Source organism: Sorghum bicolor, chromosome 6 (assembly GCF_000003195.3).
Source record: "Sorghum bicolor cultivar BTx623 chromosome 6, Sorghum_bicolor_NCBIv3, whole genome shotgun sequence".
NCBI classification, from domain to species: Eukaryota; Viridiplantae; Streptophyta; class Magnoliopsida; order Poales; family Poaceae; genus Sorghum; species Sorghum bicolor.
The window spans coordinates 53,220,941-53,236,920 of NC_012875.2; the positions used below are offsets into that span (position 1 = coordinate 53,220,941).

At 44.4% G+C, this 15,980-nt stretch overlaps 3 protein-coding genes across 5 annotated transcripts; 1 reads left to right on the forward strand and 2 right to left on the reverse strand.

Moving 5' to 3' along the window:
- Positions 154 to 6,953, reverse strand: LOC8057566 (lysine-specific histone demethylase 1 homolog 3). The gene is made up of 5 exons (XM_002448277.2): positions 6,379 to 6,953; positions 5,697 to 5,930; positions 3,744 to 4,511; positions 1,570 to 2,801; positions 154 to 1,315 (listed from the first exon to the last, which is right to left on the reverse strand). Exons 1-5 carry the CDS (start codon positions 6,912 to 6,914, stop codon positions 522 to 524), a joined length of 3,564 nt encoding a protein of 1,187 aa, XP_002448322.2. The 5' UTR covers positions 6,915 to 6,953; the 3' UTR covers positions 154 to 521.
- Positions 7,609 to 13,982, forward strand: LOC8057567 (phytoene dehydrogenase). Of its 3 annotated transcripts, XM_021463288.1 has the most exons (15): positions 7,609 to 7,906; positions 8,003 to 8,063; positions 8,162 to 8,268; positions 8,545 to 8,613; positions 8,695 to 8,749; positions 8,826 to 8,873; positions 8,990 to 9,147; positions 9,249 to 9,487; positions 9,845 to 9,935; positions 10,013 to 10,141; positions 10,226 to 10,379; positions 10,663 to 10,757; positions 10,837 to 11,086; positions 13,321 to 13,470; positions 13,563 to 13,982. In XM_021463288.1, the coding sequence occupies exons 1-13, from the start codon at positions 7,715 to 7,717 to the stop codon at positions 11,020 to 11,022; spliced, it is 1,584 nt and encodes a 527-aa protein (XP_021318963.1). In that variant the 5' UTR covers positions 7,609 to 7,714; the 3' UTR covers positions 11,023 to 11,086; positions 13,321 to 13,470; positions 13,563 to 13,982. The 3 variants fall into 3 exon arrangements, with proteins under 3 accessions (XP_021318963.1, XP_021318964.1, XP_002446931.1); XM_021463289.1 differs by lacking the exon at positions 13,321 to 13,470 and having other exon boundaries at positions 9,875 to 9,935; XM_002446886.2 differs by lacking the exon at positions 13,321 to 13,470 and having other exon boundaries at positions 7,610 to 7,906.
- Positions 12,089 to 15,144, reverse strand: LOC8056596 (calcium-dependent protein kinase 12). Its single transcript, XM_002448278.2, has 8 exons — positions 13,989 to 15,144; positions 13,732 to 13,875; positions 13,485 to 13,637; positions 13,264 to 13,373; positions 13,018 to 13,185; positions 12,815 to 12,942; positions 12,460 to 12,559; positions 12,089 to 12,389 (listed from the first exon to the last, which is right to left on the reverse strand). The coding sequence occupies exons 1-8, from the start codon at positions 14,725 to 14,727 to the stop codon at positions 12,330 to 12,332; spliced, it is 1,602 nt and encodes a 533-aa protein (XP_002448323.1). The 5' UTR covers positions 14,728 to 15,144; the 3' UTR covers positions 12,089 to 12,329.

Below are 15,980 nucleotides of genomic sequence, written 5' to 3' on the forward strand. Positions count from 1 at the left end.
TATCCGTCTGTCTTTTTGATAAGATATCCGTGAGACTGTTAGTGTGTTGAGGTGGGCGTATTAATCAACTAAGTTGAATGGTAACATATAACAAAGTTGGATCATCAGGTGTACTGCTAGATCATGATTCGAAGAACCAGAAGGCAGTAGCCAAAGAAGGAAAAACGGCACGGCTCGCAGTTTCGTTTAAAAAGAGCACATATTTGTACACCAGCTACATTGCTCTTACAACTTGGAATTATGAAAGAGCATCCACCTACATGCTTCTTAAATTAGCGATTACATCATAGATAAGTAAGCTATGCACGATAGCCAGATTTCAGATGTGACATTACAATTGCCTTCTTCTGGCACCAAAAAAAGGAGCAAATTACAGCATCCACCCAAATCTACTTTATCCAAAAACAACCGGCAAATGTCCAATGCAAATTGGCTGGCACATACTAGCAGATGCTCCAACCAAATAAACACCTTCAACAGTTAAAGGCAGTCAGGCCCGAAGAGAAATCAACAATCAGTGATCATGATGCAGCAACATTAGGCTTCAGAGATTTTTTCAGCTTTGAGGGGCCAGGTCTAGTTCGACCTCTGTTACGTTCTGCCTTAATAGATGCAATTACAGCATCTGCCCCAGGACCAAGGCCTTTCCTGCCAACTAATTTCACCCCCAGTTTTTCACAGAGGTAGTGCAACCTCATGTCATCGCCTCCTCTGACCTCCCTTAACTCCATAGCTTGCTGTCGTGATAGCAATGTGTAAACATAAAGCTGTTGTTGCTGGTTAAAGTGTGACTGGAGCTGCTGAAACAACAATTTGTTTGAGTGGTTCTGTTCCGTCTTTACCCCTTCAGCTGCATTTTTCTTCCGTGACGCACCTAATTCCACCTTTAGAATAGCTGGGGATTTTGGATCAGAAGCTTTTCCTCCAAAAATAACGGAGAAGCTTCCAAACTCCAAATCTGGTTGCCTAAACAAGTCCGTTAATATAGCAGCACACGCCTGTGTGTTTGTCGATGGACTTTTGTCTACTTTATTTTTTGCTGCCCGGGCATTGGCATGCAGTGTCATGTTAGCAGCCTCCCGCAAACCACTGATAAAAGCACCATGCATTGTTGCTGGATAACGCCTCGTGGTAGCCTCACCAGCAAAGAAAAGACGGCCATCACCAACACTTTCGGCTAATATGTCATAGTCATCTCCAGAGGCCCCCACAGCGACATGAGAGTATGAACCTAGACTGAACGAGTCAGTGCCCCATCTAGTGCAAACACTCTGTAGAGGGTCTGGCACCTCAATCCCTTGTGGTTCATAGATACCTGTGGACACAACAAAGCCCCAAGCGTTTAATCAGGCAGGTCCATTGTATGACATCAATGTGACTGTATATGCTTTAGGATTTATATCGAACTATGGAAGCGAATAGAAGAAAAAATGTCTTAAAAGTAATTTGTGACTTCATCAGAGGTGTTGAAATACTACCTTATGCAAAGTGTCACTCATAGAACAATGCAAACTTTGTTTTTCTTTTGTTGAAGGAGCACAAGTTTGATTACAGAAATTATGCTCTCACCTCTTAGTATCTGGAGAACTGAGCTGACAGCATCAGTTGGTGGCGTGGTTTCAAAATTGTGGGCAGCTTCACCAGCAACCAAGGCCATCAACAATGGACCACCAGCCACTGTTGCATAGCTATAGAACAGAAAGAACTCCCCACGTCGCCTTGGATCTTCAACCAGATGCCCAAAGGTATCAAGATCAGTACTCCAGAAAACATGTGGAAACAACATTGATACCTTGTTCAACAATCCGAAACCAAGCCTCTTGATACTATCAAGCTTCCTCTGTGGTAACTCCGGTACAAACTTGATGCCTCCATTTTTCAGAACCCCAAGTGGAACTGTGCACAATGCCATGTCCCCTTCATACACCTGCCCTCCATTGACAACCACCTGCACCCCATCCCCTCCATACCTTATAGTGTGCACCGTCCTCTCGTAAACAATTGCTACATTCTCTGCCAGGGCTTGCACAAGTTTGCCATTGCCACCAGGCAAGAAGCAGTGATCCCCACCCATGTCATATGGATCATCCTGATCCCAGAACGCAAGGCTTAGTCTAGACAGCAATCCTGCATTGGCATACTCAAGATTTGCGAGATGCCAATTGAACAAGTTCATCTCCTCCTGTGTAGAGACGCCCCCATCAGCCTGGCGCAATGTCTCTAGAGCCGCCCCAAGTGAAACATCCACTGCCACCTCCCCCATTGATGCCCGCAGGTTGCTTGATTTGTCAAGAAGCTTGTTAAATGTAATCTCCACGTTCTTATCCACCTCTGGATCAACTGGTGATCCATCCGGCCGGTAGAGTGGACACTTGTCTCTAATTTTGTGCATTGGCAAGCCGAGTTGCTTCGCCACAATTCCTAGCGGGTTCCCAAATGTCCCGGTAAGCACGCTGCCGCCAAGGTCAGCAGCAGCCATGCGCCCACCGCCTTCCATCTTCTTAGTGTACACACGGCCACCACACCTTTTGCGACCTTCCAGGACGATCACTTTGAACCCGAACGCCACCAGCTGCCGTGCAGCAGCTAGCCCAGCAAGGCCAGCGCCTACCACGATGACGGTGGTGGGTCTCGTTGGCTCCTTGGGTATTCGCTCCTTGATGGCTGGGGCGACGCCGAAATTGATGTAGCTATTTGAGACGAGGAAGGAGTAGGCGGCGGTGAGGAGGTGCTCGCAGTGGGGAGGGATGAGCGTCGCGAAGGGCTCCTTGGCGAGCCAGGAGTTGTAGGTCTCGCGCCACCGGCAGAGGAGGTGGTTGCGGATGAGGATGTAATTGACCTGCTCGATGCCGCCAACGTCGGAGACAACGCCCGCCTCGATCTCCTCGTCAGTGAGCGAGTCCGCCGGGAAGCCGGCGGTGAGAGCGGTGACGGCCTCCGCGGTCGGCTCACGGTTGATCACTATGATATCGTCGGCGGCGGAGGCGGGGGGAGGTGGCTGCGAGGGAGCCACGGGAGAGGGGGCATGGGCGGCGGGGGCCCCGGAGGGTACTTTGCGGCGGAATCCGGTGCGCTTGCGCTTGTTGGGGAAGACAGGATTGGGGAGGACAAGGGTAGGGTTCGGTGACGGGGTAGAGCTAGGATCTGGGGCAAGGGAGGAGACGAGGGGGAGGGGAGCGTAAGGTGGCGCCTGCTCGGACATGTTCGCCGGCAGCGAGGGGCTGGGGCGGCGGCGGCAGCGGCAGCGGCACCTGCTGGATGAATCGGAGATTTAGACGGGCCCGCTGTGTAGGTGAAGGCGAAAGCATGGGGGTAAAACGGAAAAAGCGTACTTTTCCGCCTTCAGGCTACGGATACGTAAACAATCAGTTACGCCTTCGAATGTATAGTTCAGTCTACAGAAATCACAACTCACAATCATAAACATCCAAGGAGGTTCAAAGGAGATAGAGTATACATTCACTTCGTTCAAGACCTGACTTCCTGCTAGCACATAATTCAACAGAAACTAGTACAGACTACAGAGGAAGTTTCAACAACTGATCTACCATGCATGATTGCAGAAAGAGTAGTTCCTGTATCAATTGCTCTGGCAAGCAAATCTGAAGATATATACACATTGCTCACCATCGAATGGCCCTTCTTCAGTCCAAAGAACAAATCAACGTGCAAGTGGTTCTGGCATGTTGAATTGGCCAGGGCAGACTACAAGTAATACTGACAGCAGTACACTCAACAACTACATTGCGGCAATACTCTTGTTGACAGAAGCATGGGCCATCCTCAACATTGTAACGTCGCTACTGTTTGTGCGGGGTGGTTTGACATGATTCTGTAAACTATGTCTGGACGAGAAGGGATCCATGAAGACACCAAAGAACGAGATAAGTGGATCTGCGCGTGCACTGTCGATGGAAAGCTTCAGGTACCGAGATTCAACGACTGGAAATAGAAGCAGTCTCTTGTATCCGATTGTCGTGCCTTCAACAATTGTTTGCCATAGTTCATCTATGAGGATAGCCACATGAAACTCAATAACACGCTGCCCCAGTTGTATAGGCTCCTGGAGCTGGAGCATGTTGAAGGAAGTAGATCGCCCAAGGTCGAAGAGCATTTCCCAGCAGGTTTGACCTTCCTGTGGAGCCCAGTAGGAGTATATGCCATCTTCAAGCACTTTGGATGGTGCAAACTGCAGATTATCTTGCCCACCACGCACACTGTTTGCTGTGACAGTGGCATTAGCAGCAAAGTTTTGCGAGAAAATTGCATGCCGAATCCCAGTGAATTCCTGAAGGACTAGTATGTCTTCATTGGCAATGAGGCCAGATGAATTGGGAGGGACATTCAAAATGAGGAGACAATTTCTACCAACTGATTTGTAGTATATGTCAAGCAGAGTTGTCGCATTTTTTGGTTTCTCTGAGGCATGCCAGAACCAACCTGGTCTGATGGAAACATCACATTCTGCAGGAACCCAGTCTTGCCCAAAAGGATCCCCACTGCGTGAGTATCTGGTGATAAAGTTAGCATTTTTTAGTCAGACTTTCTTTTTTAAAAAAGAAGAAGGCGGTAGTTTAAACTACTGGTCTATGTAAGTATGTATTAATGAAGGAGTAAACACATAAATACAAAACCTACAAACACACATACACCACCACCCACCCACCCACACGACCAAAGCAACAACAATACAGGGAAAACTACTACAACGAAAGCCACCAGTGAAACCACAACCACAATGACAAACAAGAGCTGCTCTGTCCACCACAGCAACAACCACAAGGGGGTTCAGAGAAGCGACATAAAAGCAGAATGCTCATCAATAACAAACGACCTGTACATCTAAATTCTACCAGATAATAACAAAGAAATCTTCTTTTTCATCAAACATCACTCAATTCAGAACTTGAAGTTCATTGAGTTGCCATATGAGATGTCACTAACATCGGGTCATGTCACATGTAAATTTTTCATGGCCAATGTTGGCATACAGAACTATTACTAATAAAGGCTAACTAGAGTTTTGGTGAGTTCTAAAATTCTATGACTAGGTCTATACTCTTATAACCCATTAGCCTATCTCCATTCCCTGATGCAGTTGAACCTCCATACACCAAATTATCGAGTCTTTCGGTTTCAGAACTAAGTTGTTACAGGACCATACTAGATATTTAACTTGGTACAGACATTGCATTAGACACTTTCTGACACACAGCCACCTCTAAGTAATGCTGTACACACTAACCAAGAACAATGACCCAAATGCATAAAGTATCATTCTACCTTTAAATAGAAGAAAACTACAACATTTGTTTAATCATAATATTGTGGTTATCTAATTTTGCAAGGATATGCTCAAATAAGTCATTATTTGCAATCGGAGAAGATAGTACCATGCTTGACATTAAAGGTTAGTAACTTTAGAGTGGGTTCAAAGCAACAACTGAATAGCTGTCTTTCCCCAAATAAATATGCAGTCATACCTGAAATAACCACTGTGTCGAACTAAAAGGCTATGTCTTTCAAACACATAAATATTGTCTCCTAGTGGATGAGAACATCATATTTTTAAATAAAGGGAATAGCAAGCTAGATTCTCATCCATGCTACAATCTAGATAAAGGTAAATAATATAGCTTGTGTGATACTAATCTGAGAAACGACAAGACAAAACTAATCGTCATTGCATTACTTACTCAGCAATGGTATGCCCAATTGTCACGGAACTCTTGTTGAAGGGGGACCAGCAAGTATAGCCTGCGACTCCTGCCTCATCTCCCACCCATCTAGTGTCTGGTCCAGCATCTGAGAAGATAACTACCCTTTGTTGTAGCTGATGTATAAGTGAAAACCAGGCATCAAACATATAATTCATCTTCTTGGCATCGCCCTTTGCACCATCTAGCCAAATTTCCTCTAGATCTCCATACCTGCATATTTGAAAGCAGAATCTTTAGGTTATCCTAAATACAGAAAATATATAATTGAGTGTGCACTATGATGAGTCATGAGTATAAAGTATATGAACGAATGCTGCCCAAATACGACTATGGAATCTGCGATTTACTTCTTTTTCCAATATCTCTAAGAATGCAAAGTAATGCATGCAGCAAACCGCTAATAAAGATGGAATAGCCACAAGAAAAGCCAAAGTTTTTCTAAGCAACCGGCATCACAGTTAATCACTGATGGCTTCAAAATCGAAGATATCATCAAGGAAGTAGACCAGTCAGCTGCTACTGAAAATTTCTGCAACTGAACATTAGTTTCCAGTTACACAACCACATCAAGATCAACCTTCACATCATCTGCATCGCAAAGTTCAAAACTTCGGCTGCAAAAGCTTCAATGACAATCATAAAGCAACCATCAGCAAACCTGGTCAGCAGTTCCGTCATCTGTCCCAAGTAATGCTCGTTGTACGCGATGGTGTCCCCGTACACCGGCTCATGGCGGTCCCACGGCGAGAGGTACAGCCCCAGCCCGATCCCCTCCGCGCGCGCGGCTGCGGCGAGGTCGGCGACGACGTCCCCAGCCCCGCCCCGCCACGGCGAGGCGGCCACCGAGTAGTCGGTCAGCGCCGACGGCCAGAGGCAGAAACCGTCGTGGTGCTTGGCCGTGAGCACGACGCGGCCGAACCCGCCCTGCGCCGCGACGCGCGCCCACTGGCCCGCGTCGAGTGCCGAGGGGGCGAACACGGAGGGGTCGGCGCGGCCGGTGCCCCACTCGGAGTCCGTGAAGGTATTGGGGCCGAAGTGGAGGAAGAGCGCCATCTCGGAGAGCTGCCACCGGAGCTGCGCGTAAGACGGGACGGGCAGGACCGGGAGAGGCGGCGGTGTCGCGGCCGAGGACGCGGTGGCGCCATGGGCGCAGAGGAGTAGGTGGGCGAGCAGCAGAGGAAGAAGTGCTGCCATTTCGTCAGAAAGGGGCGTGCAGTGTGACTTTCAGAGTCAACTGCTATTTCTGTCATGAAAAAAGAACGGCAAGGCAAAGACATCTCAAGTTTAATCAATATTATAAAAACTATTAGAAAAGTTTATAACATAAAATAAATATTATTATAAAAATATAACTAATAAAAAATCTAATAATATTTTGATAGTATCATAAAAATTATTATGTTGTTATATAAATTTAGTCAAACTTAAAATGTTTTAACTCTCAAAGATTTTTGAAACGACTTAAATCGAATTTTTGGATATGTGTATAAAAAAATTAATTATATAATTTATATATTATTTTTGAGAAATGTATCTTAAAGTTTTTCTTTTCCGGAACTAAATGTCTAGCCTTGTTTAGATTCGAAAAGTTTTTAGATTTTAATACTATAACACTTTCGTTTTTATTTGACAAATATTATCTAATTATAGAGTAACTAGACTTAAAAGATTCGTCTCACGATTTACAGCTGTGCAATTAGTTTTTTATTTTTATCTATATTTAATGCTTCATGTATGTATCACAAGATTTGATGTGACGAAATTTTTTTAAAAATTTTTAGTTTTTGAGTGAACTAAACAAGGTCCAAGTTCTCAAAATTTTCTTTCATTTTTGACGTCAGAGAAAGTGAGGTGAAGACGTGAAGTGCAGTACTGGCGTTCGAGATCGAATTCGACGCTCCGCTCGTTCGTGGGGCATACAGACGAACACCTCACGGGGACAACCAGGCCACTCGCTCCGCTTTACTCCGGAACGGAAGCTTCCCGCGGAAAGAATGTGCTGGTGCGCGGCCCTCGTCGCCGGAGGCCGGCTGCCACCGCCCGCCCTCCCCTGCCGGCTCCGCCGCCGCCGAAGGAGCTCCGTCCGGGCAGAGGTCTCGCCAGGTGGCGAGTCCCAGCAGAAGAAGGTCGCCGTCGCGGGCGCCGGCTGGGCCGGCCTTGCCGCCGCGCACCACCTCATCAAACAGGTTGGTCTCGCGTGAATTGTAGCTCGTGCATTCGAGAACTTGTAAGGGTGGCGACTATGTGCAAATTTATGAATTACAACTTGTTCTGATGATCAGGGGTACGATGTCACGCTTCTCGCCGCAGAGAGCGGCCCAACCGAGGAGGTTGGCCTCAGAGGTATGACAACCTTCAGTATACGATATCCGTTTATATGGTTCATTCAATTCCGTGCCAGCTTTGTTTCAGTAATTCGCTCATCGTGTCGCTGCACATAGGATTCTGGCATCCGTACCGCAACATCTTCGCTTTAGTCGATGAACTGGGGATTTCGCCTTTCACGGGCTGGAATAAAGCAGCCTACTATTCTACAGAGGGCCTTGCTGTAATTTCTCTGCTTTATTTTTGTGCGTTAACATGCTTCTGTAGTCCTGTGCATGTGCGTTGCTGCAATGGATTATCTAATGAATATACTTTTTCAATTTCTTTTTGGTGGATTTATTATTACTTAAAAATGGGTTTAGCCAGGAATTTCTTAGTCTGTAGCAAGTATCACATTGTTTTGCATGGGGGCTATTGTGTCTCGACTTAAGATCTTCTATATGCTAACCCCCTCCCGCCTGAATCCTGATTAACTTAAATTGTTATGATCACCTTGCAGGTTGAATTTCCCATATTTCATAACCAGCCCCGATTACCAGCTCCCTTTGGAGTCTTTGCATATCCAGAAGTAAGTTGTCCTTAGATCTTATATTGGTTATCAGTTTATCTTATTCTAAATTAGTAATAATAGCCTGAATTATATTTGCAGTTCCCAAATCTTCCTTTGATTGATAGGCTGACATCAATTCCTGTCATAGCTGCAGGTACTGGTGTTCAATTGTTAAGCTTCTGTTAAAAATCAGCTCACTTGCTAACCACTTATGCGTTGCTTTGGTCCAGTCATTGACTTTGACAACACTGACACTGCTTGGAGGAAATATGATGCAAGTAAGGAAGTTCCATTGTCTATCCAGTTAGTTCAGACTAGAGTACGTGTCATTTGCACTACATGTCTTCATAAGGAGTTATCTTTCTCAAAGTATTGTTGGTATCTTCCTCTGTAGTGACTGCAAAAGAACTTTTTAAGATGTACGGTTGCTCTCAAAGGCTCTACAAGGAAGTCTTTGAGCCAGCTATTCAGGCTGCCCTGTTTGCTCCTGGCGAGCAATGTAGTGCAGCTGCAACACTGGGGATGCTGTACTATTATATGCTGTCTCATCAGGTTCTATGCTCTTGTACATTATAAATGATCATTTTTCTCCAGATAATATCTTATTGTCTCTTTGTAGGTTTAGTTTTTATAATGAATGCCCTATCTTGCAGGAAAGTTCTGACTTCTTGCTGTGCCGTGGTGAAGTAGAAGAAAAAATTCTCTCTCCTTGGCTGCAATCATTGGAGCTTAAAGGTTTAAAATTTGTAGAAAACAAAGTTCCAACAAGTTTGACTACAGATGCGGATACTGGATGCATCTCTGCTATTGTCTGTGGTGACTATGTATATGAGGCAGATGCATTTGTTTCAGCCATGGGACTCTCTTCTCTACAATCCATCGTCAAAAACAGGTAACATCATATATGGGTCACGCATGAGTCCTGCCATTGCATTAAAAAAACATTCAAGTAACATTGCCTTACCTTACCTTACTACATTCAAGTAATGTCTATATTGGTTTTTGCCAGTTTTCTATCTAATAAACCATGTGTCTGTATGGTTTTCGGGCCCGCTTTCCCTTATAAACCGGGTCAATTCCATTATACTTAATTAAAAGGCAGAGTTCCTGCCATTGCATTAAAAAAACATTCAAGTAACATTGGAAGTCAAGAATGGTAAGAAAATATAATCTTGTAGCACTTAAAGGAGCCATAAGTTTCACAACCTGAATTCTGCAATTAATATATGTGCTTTTCTGACATGAAAAGTCCGTTCCTACGGTCTGATCGGGAATTCAGGAATCTTCTTCACTTATCTACACTCGACGTGATCTCTGTAAAATTATGGTTTGATAAAAAGGTAAGCCACTATGCACTCTGTCTGATTACTGTCACACATTGTGTCCCTCAATATGATTTTATGAAATCCATTTACAGGTCACAATTCCAAAGGTTGCCAATGTATGTTCTGGTTTTGATGATTCGTCTGGCTGGGCATTCTTTGACCTAACCTCAATACATGATGATTATAATGAAGAATCAATAACAATTGTGGAGGCTGAATTTGTATGTTCTGTCCACCTTTATCAATTTGGAAATATACATCCTTTTCAGCCAGGATTTACTTACTCTTGTAACTTATTTTCCCAGTATAATGCTAGCCATTTGATACTTGTAAATGATGATGATATTGTCTCTGAAGCTTCATCACATCTTATCAAATGCATACAAGATTTTGAGGGTGCTATTGTGATAAGATATTCAATCAGAAGATCTCCTAATTCTGTAATCAACTTTCTTCCAGGTAATGCTTGAAGGACGACTATTCTTGATAGCTTCCTTTCTATAGTAATAAAAAAGTTATTGTTAACAGTTTTGGATGATTGATAATGATACTCTAGATCATTCCAGTGCATATTGTCAGATGTAAATTAATGCTGTGAATCTGTGATAAGGATCAAGGATCATAACAATAAAGTATTATACTTCTGTAGCATATGTACATACCAGTGCAGAGTGCTAGTTTAGAAATATGTTGTTTCAGAGGAATATTTAATTTGATACATGGGGAAATGCATTACTTGCAGGCTCCTACAAGTACACACTGAGAGGATCAACTTCCTTTCCAAATTTGTTTATTGCTGGTGATTGGATTGTCAACCGACATGGGTCCTTTTCTAAAGTAAGGCATAACATTTCAAAAAGCGATTCAGAGTGATAATAAAAAGTTGTATTTATGGGTTCATATTTTCCTATGCTAGGAAAAAGCATATGTGACTGGACTTGAAGCTGCTAATAGGGTGGTAGACTATTTTGACACCGGGGACTTTGCCAAAATAATTGCAATCGAAGGAGATGAGCCCCATATAGAGACATTGCGTAGTCTCAACAGAAGAGCCAATGAACTGAAGTCACAAATTCCATTCTCAGAATTCTTTCTCCAATAATTTGGTTGGGATTTTCCTGTGTCTGTTGACCAATGCCCACTGTTGTAGGGCCCATATGTAAAAGGTCAGCCAGTTCTCATTTTATTTGCTTTATATATTTAACACAAAATACTCTCTTCAATTGACATGTATGTCATTTAGCCTTTTCAACTTTCCTCTAAATCTAAGTCATCCTCGAACTTCTATGCATCTTTTGCCCTTTTCCTCCCTCTACGCCCCTTGAAATAATTGAGTCATCTTTTACAATGCAAGTATAAATGAAGGGCACCGCGGTCATTTAATCTACTTTCTTAACCTTGTTCACAAGTCTAAAATAATTTGGAATTTGAGGGAGTATTATTTCTTCTGCTGTGCGCATTGGCCAACCTTTGGCCTGAGATCATGTGTTCCTGGTTACTTTTGTGAAAGACTGAATTAATAGTCTAAAAAGGCTATATAATATTCTATTAAAAAATCTTGCTCAAAAAATATTCTATTAAAAAGGAAGAAAATGTGGGTTGAGGCACCAATAACTTTTTTATACGCAAACAAAGGTTAGTTTGCAATTTACATTGGAAAAAAGATACACTATCTCCCCAGCGGTGCAACTTATATGAATTCAGTGGAAATATGGATGGATATGTAAATTTATGTATGTGATGTTACCAGTGTTAGCTACTTTTCCGATGGCTTTGAGCTGCTTCAGGTGAATAATACCTAACAGAAATTATGTCATCCTATCCCTGTATTTGTTATTATCTGCTGACCCCGCAATAGCATTTGCAAGTTCATATGCTGCACACATTATGGTTTACCATGAACTTTGTAATTTTGTTCAAGCATGTGTTTTCCTTTCCTGATCCTAATTTTGAACATACTTATTTTAAATAAAGCTTCACAAAATGTACCATTAGTGAAATTTACTTGCAGTAGGATTAGTGCCAGTTTTCTGGTAGGCTGTATGTTTTTTTGCATATGTATGATTCCATGAATTCTGCCAACACTCTTACGGTGCAGCTGGTCAGCACAACACGCCATAGAAGCGGTTGGCTGAGCCAGCCCGGGTTCGAGTCATGACACCATCTTCTTAAGACGAAAATCAGGGGGACGTCTCTCCCCCTGGTCGAGTCTTTTTTATTCCATGAATTCTGAACATTTTCTCTCTTGTTGCATATTCGGTCAATAATAACTGTACATACTAGTTTTGGACCATAACTGTAGAAGCAACTTGTTTGGAGTTAAACTTGCATTGTTGCTTGTACTTGCCATATTTGCTGAAACATATATATACAACCTCTTCCATCATGAGAATTGCGAACAGAGTTTCCTCAGGTATAACTTCCCTTCTTCATCATTTCTACAAACTCTTCATAGTCGATTCTCCCATCCTGTTAATTCAGAGGGGGGCGATTGTTAAATTTATGCAAATGGATTGGGTAGCAGCAAGAATGTGCTCACCTTGTCTTTGTCAACTTCATCTAGTACTTCTTTAATGCTTGCTTCATCACTGATTCCATACTCCGCCATGGCTTGTTGCAGTTCATCTCTTGTTATGTACCTGTGGTTGTTATACATGTTATCTCAGTTGAATTATATTAAACTTTTTTGTTTTTTCGTAATTGAGTTTAACCAAGCAAAACGATGTGATGTGGCAGTAGCATGTATTTGTATTGTTAATTTGTTATATTATGAACAATTTGAGCAGCGTGTAATTTTATTTTATAAGTTCTAGCATGGTTCAACTGTATAGGTCTTTGTTTTAGTGATGCATCGATAGTATATTACTTTCTTGGTTAGGAAGAATTAATTTTACCCGCTATCATCTTTGTCAAAGTGTTGAAATGCACGGATCAAATCCTCCTCCTTTTCCAGTTTATGTTTATTCATCATGGCAGTAAGGAACTCTGCGTAATCAATGCTGCCACTCTTGTCCACGTCAACCTGCATCGAAGCATGATTAGTGAAGTATTTCATACACAAAACTTAGTGAAAGTGGAATGGAATCAGCAATCTTACTGCTTCCATAAGCTTCTGAACCTCCGCTTCACTAATCTTTGACCCTAGTTTTGTCAGTCCTTCCTTCAGTTCTTCGACTGTGATCGTGCCACTCTTGTCTGTATCCATGTTGTTGAACATCTGCTTCAGTCCCTTGATCTCGTCTTCTGTTAGGTTCTCCGCGATTACCTTACAATGACAGGAGACAATTTGTCAACTTAAACTGACATAGGCGAAGTAGCAGTTATTCTTGTTAAGGAGGTTCACCTTGAGTGCAAGTTGCTTTAGCTTGTTCATTGCCTTGAATTGCTTCATTCTTGACAGGACTGCGCTATCGATAGGTCTGTCAGGTGCACCACCTTTGAGCCATGGATGTTCTGCACATGGAGTCATCCATTTATTTGGGATGAAGTATAAAACGTGGAAATGCAGATGAGCTTTACACTCATAACTCAAGTGTTGTATGAAAAGGCAGTTGAGAGTGCTACCTAGGGCCTGTACTGCAGTAATGCGCCTCCGAGGATCCCTGTTCAACATTCTTCTAATGAGATCCTTTGCATTTTCAGATATGGAGGGCCACGGGGAGGAGATTAAATCAAGTTCGCCGGCCAATATTGCATCAAATATGCCTTTCTCCGTTTCTGCTCATCAGATACACAAATTCTGTCATCAGCCAATCATACTGGAGGCAATGTAGTAGTCTGTCAGGATGAAGATGTTTGGATCTTCACCCACCTGCCCAGAAAGGCGGTGACCCGCATAGAAGAATGTATAGGATCACGCCAGCACTCCAGACATCAATCTCTCTGCCGTAATTCCGGTGCAGTACCTCTGGCGCCACATAGTACGCACTTCCCACGATGTCCTTGTAAACTTTACCTGCAATTTGTTGGGGGTGGGGGGGAATTGAATTGTCTAGTGTTATCACATCATTTGCATGGAACAGTTGCATTTTACTTGAATGAATATAATGATGAGCAAATAAAGCTAACCTTCTTCGATGAAGACGGAGAGGCCGAAGTCGATGGCCTTGAGCGGCGCGTCGTCGGCGGGGCTGGCGAGGAGGAAGTTCTCGGGCTTGAGGTCCCGGTGCATGACCCCCATGAAGTGGCAGACGTGCACGACGGTGAGGATGTCGCGGCAGACGGCGGCGGCCTGGCGCTCGGAGTAGCTGCCCTTGGCCGTGATGCGGTCGAAGAGCTCCCCGCCGGAGCAGAACTCCATGACGACGTGCACGTCGTCGGCGTCCTCGAACGCGCCCTTGAACTCCGCCACGTTGGGCTGGCCGCTGAGGTGCTGCAGGATGGTGATCTCCCGGCGCATGTCGTCGATGTCGGCGCGGCGCACCAGCTTGCGCTTGGACACGGACTTGCACGCGTACTTGCGCCCCGTCGCGCGCTCCGTGCACAGGTACGTGGTCCCGAACTGCCCGCTCCCGAGCTTCCGCTCCAGGTGGAACAGCGTGCGCACGTCCACCATGGGCCGCTGCAGGATCGGCCCGATCTGGCCGGCGGGCGCCCGCCGGGAGCCCATCGACCCCGTGCCCGACGACGGGAAGGCCGGAAGCCGCGGCGGCGGCGGCCGGCGCGAGCCACCCGAGCCCGAGGTCAGCGGCACCTCCCGCGCCTTGTGGGGCGGCCGGTACTGCGGCATCGACGACGACGGCCGATACGGCGGGTCCGTGGTGATTGGTATCTCCTGCTCGTGCGTCTTGGTGAAGCAGTTGCCCATTATTTCCTCGCTGCTTCTTTCGCCGTTGATTTCTGTGTGTTATTGTGGACGACGGCGTCGATCGAGCCGCCGCCGTCGAGGTGGTGGTGGTAGCTCGACGACGACGACGATGGAGACAGTTTGAGGGGGAGTTTCCTAGATAGTAGTGATGCTCCTCTGATCTTGCGAGCAAAAGGGTGGATGGAGGACGAGGATATGAAGGCTGCCGGCAAAGCTAGCTTGACGTGATGCTCGATCAGCTAGCTGCTGAATCCTTTTGCTAGCTGTGGTTTGCTTTTGGTCCAGGGTTTTGAGCGGCTTTATGCCTTGTTTGGCTACCTCGAGATGGAAAAGAAGATTCAATGAACGCCTGAGAATCACGCTATCTTATACGCTGACAGTGCGGCTCAGGTGATTTTTATTCGGTGCCGGTGATGGAGAAACAGCTGGTGTGCACAGCCAAGTCATTCCCCCGCCGTTTTTTTTTTTTGGTAACTAATAATCCAACGAGTTCAGACATGAGAGTTTTCTTTTAGCGTGAGCATGGCCGTCAATAGGAAGGGCCAAGGGACTGGAGTACAAGGGCCCTTCGGTGCTGCTAGTTTGCAAGTTCAATCTGGGCTCGCCCACCGGGCCTAACGATTCGGCACAGGACCTCATGTCTCAGCCTAGGCCGTGAGCCCAATGCATGCTTAGGCCCGGTCGATACGGCCCCGGCTCTGGCTTTTTTTTTTCCTCCTTGGAAGGAGCTCGCCTGTCAGTGTCAGATGATCATTACTCCCTCCGTTAGTTTCAAGAACATATTTGACCTATAATTTCTCTAGTACCATACAATTTATAAGAACGTAAGTTTGATCAATGGAAAGTATTTGTAAATACAAATCTAATATAACTACTTTTAAATTATAATTTTTTATATAACTAGACTAATATAATGTTGCAGCTAAAGCCGTTTTGCCAAATATTTTTTTTTAGAAAAAAACTAATACAAATTATTACAAAACTACATTTGGAGATGCTTTTGTCCAATATTTTTGAAAACGGCTTCAACTAGAAAAGTTACTGCACACGAGGAGCCAGAACTGAAATCCTTTTTAGAGTTTGAGCCATGCTAAATGGGACCTTGCTATTTGTCATAGCTCTACCTCTGAAATCTATGTGATTTGCAATTTATAGACTAAATAAAATCGTTCAGATATTTTCGTTTGATCTAAAATATAAAGAAAAATAAGTCAAAGTCACTAACATGCCTACAGCTTGAGATTCTGAATTTG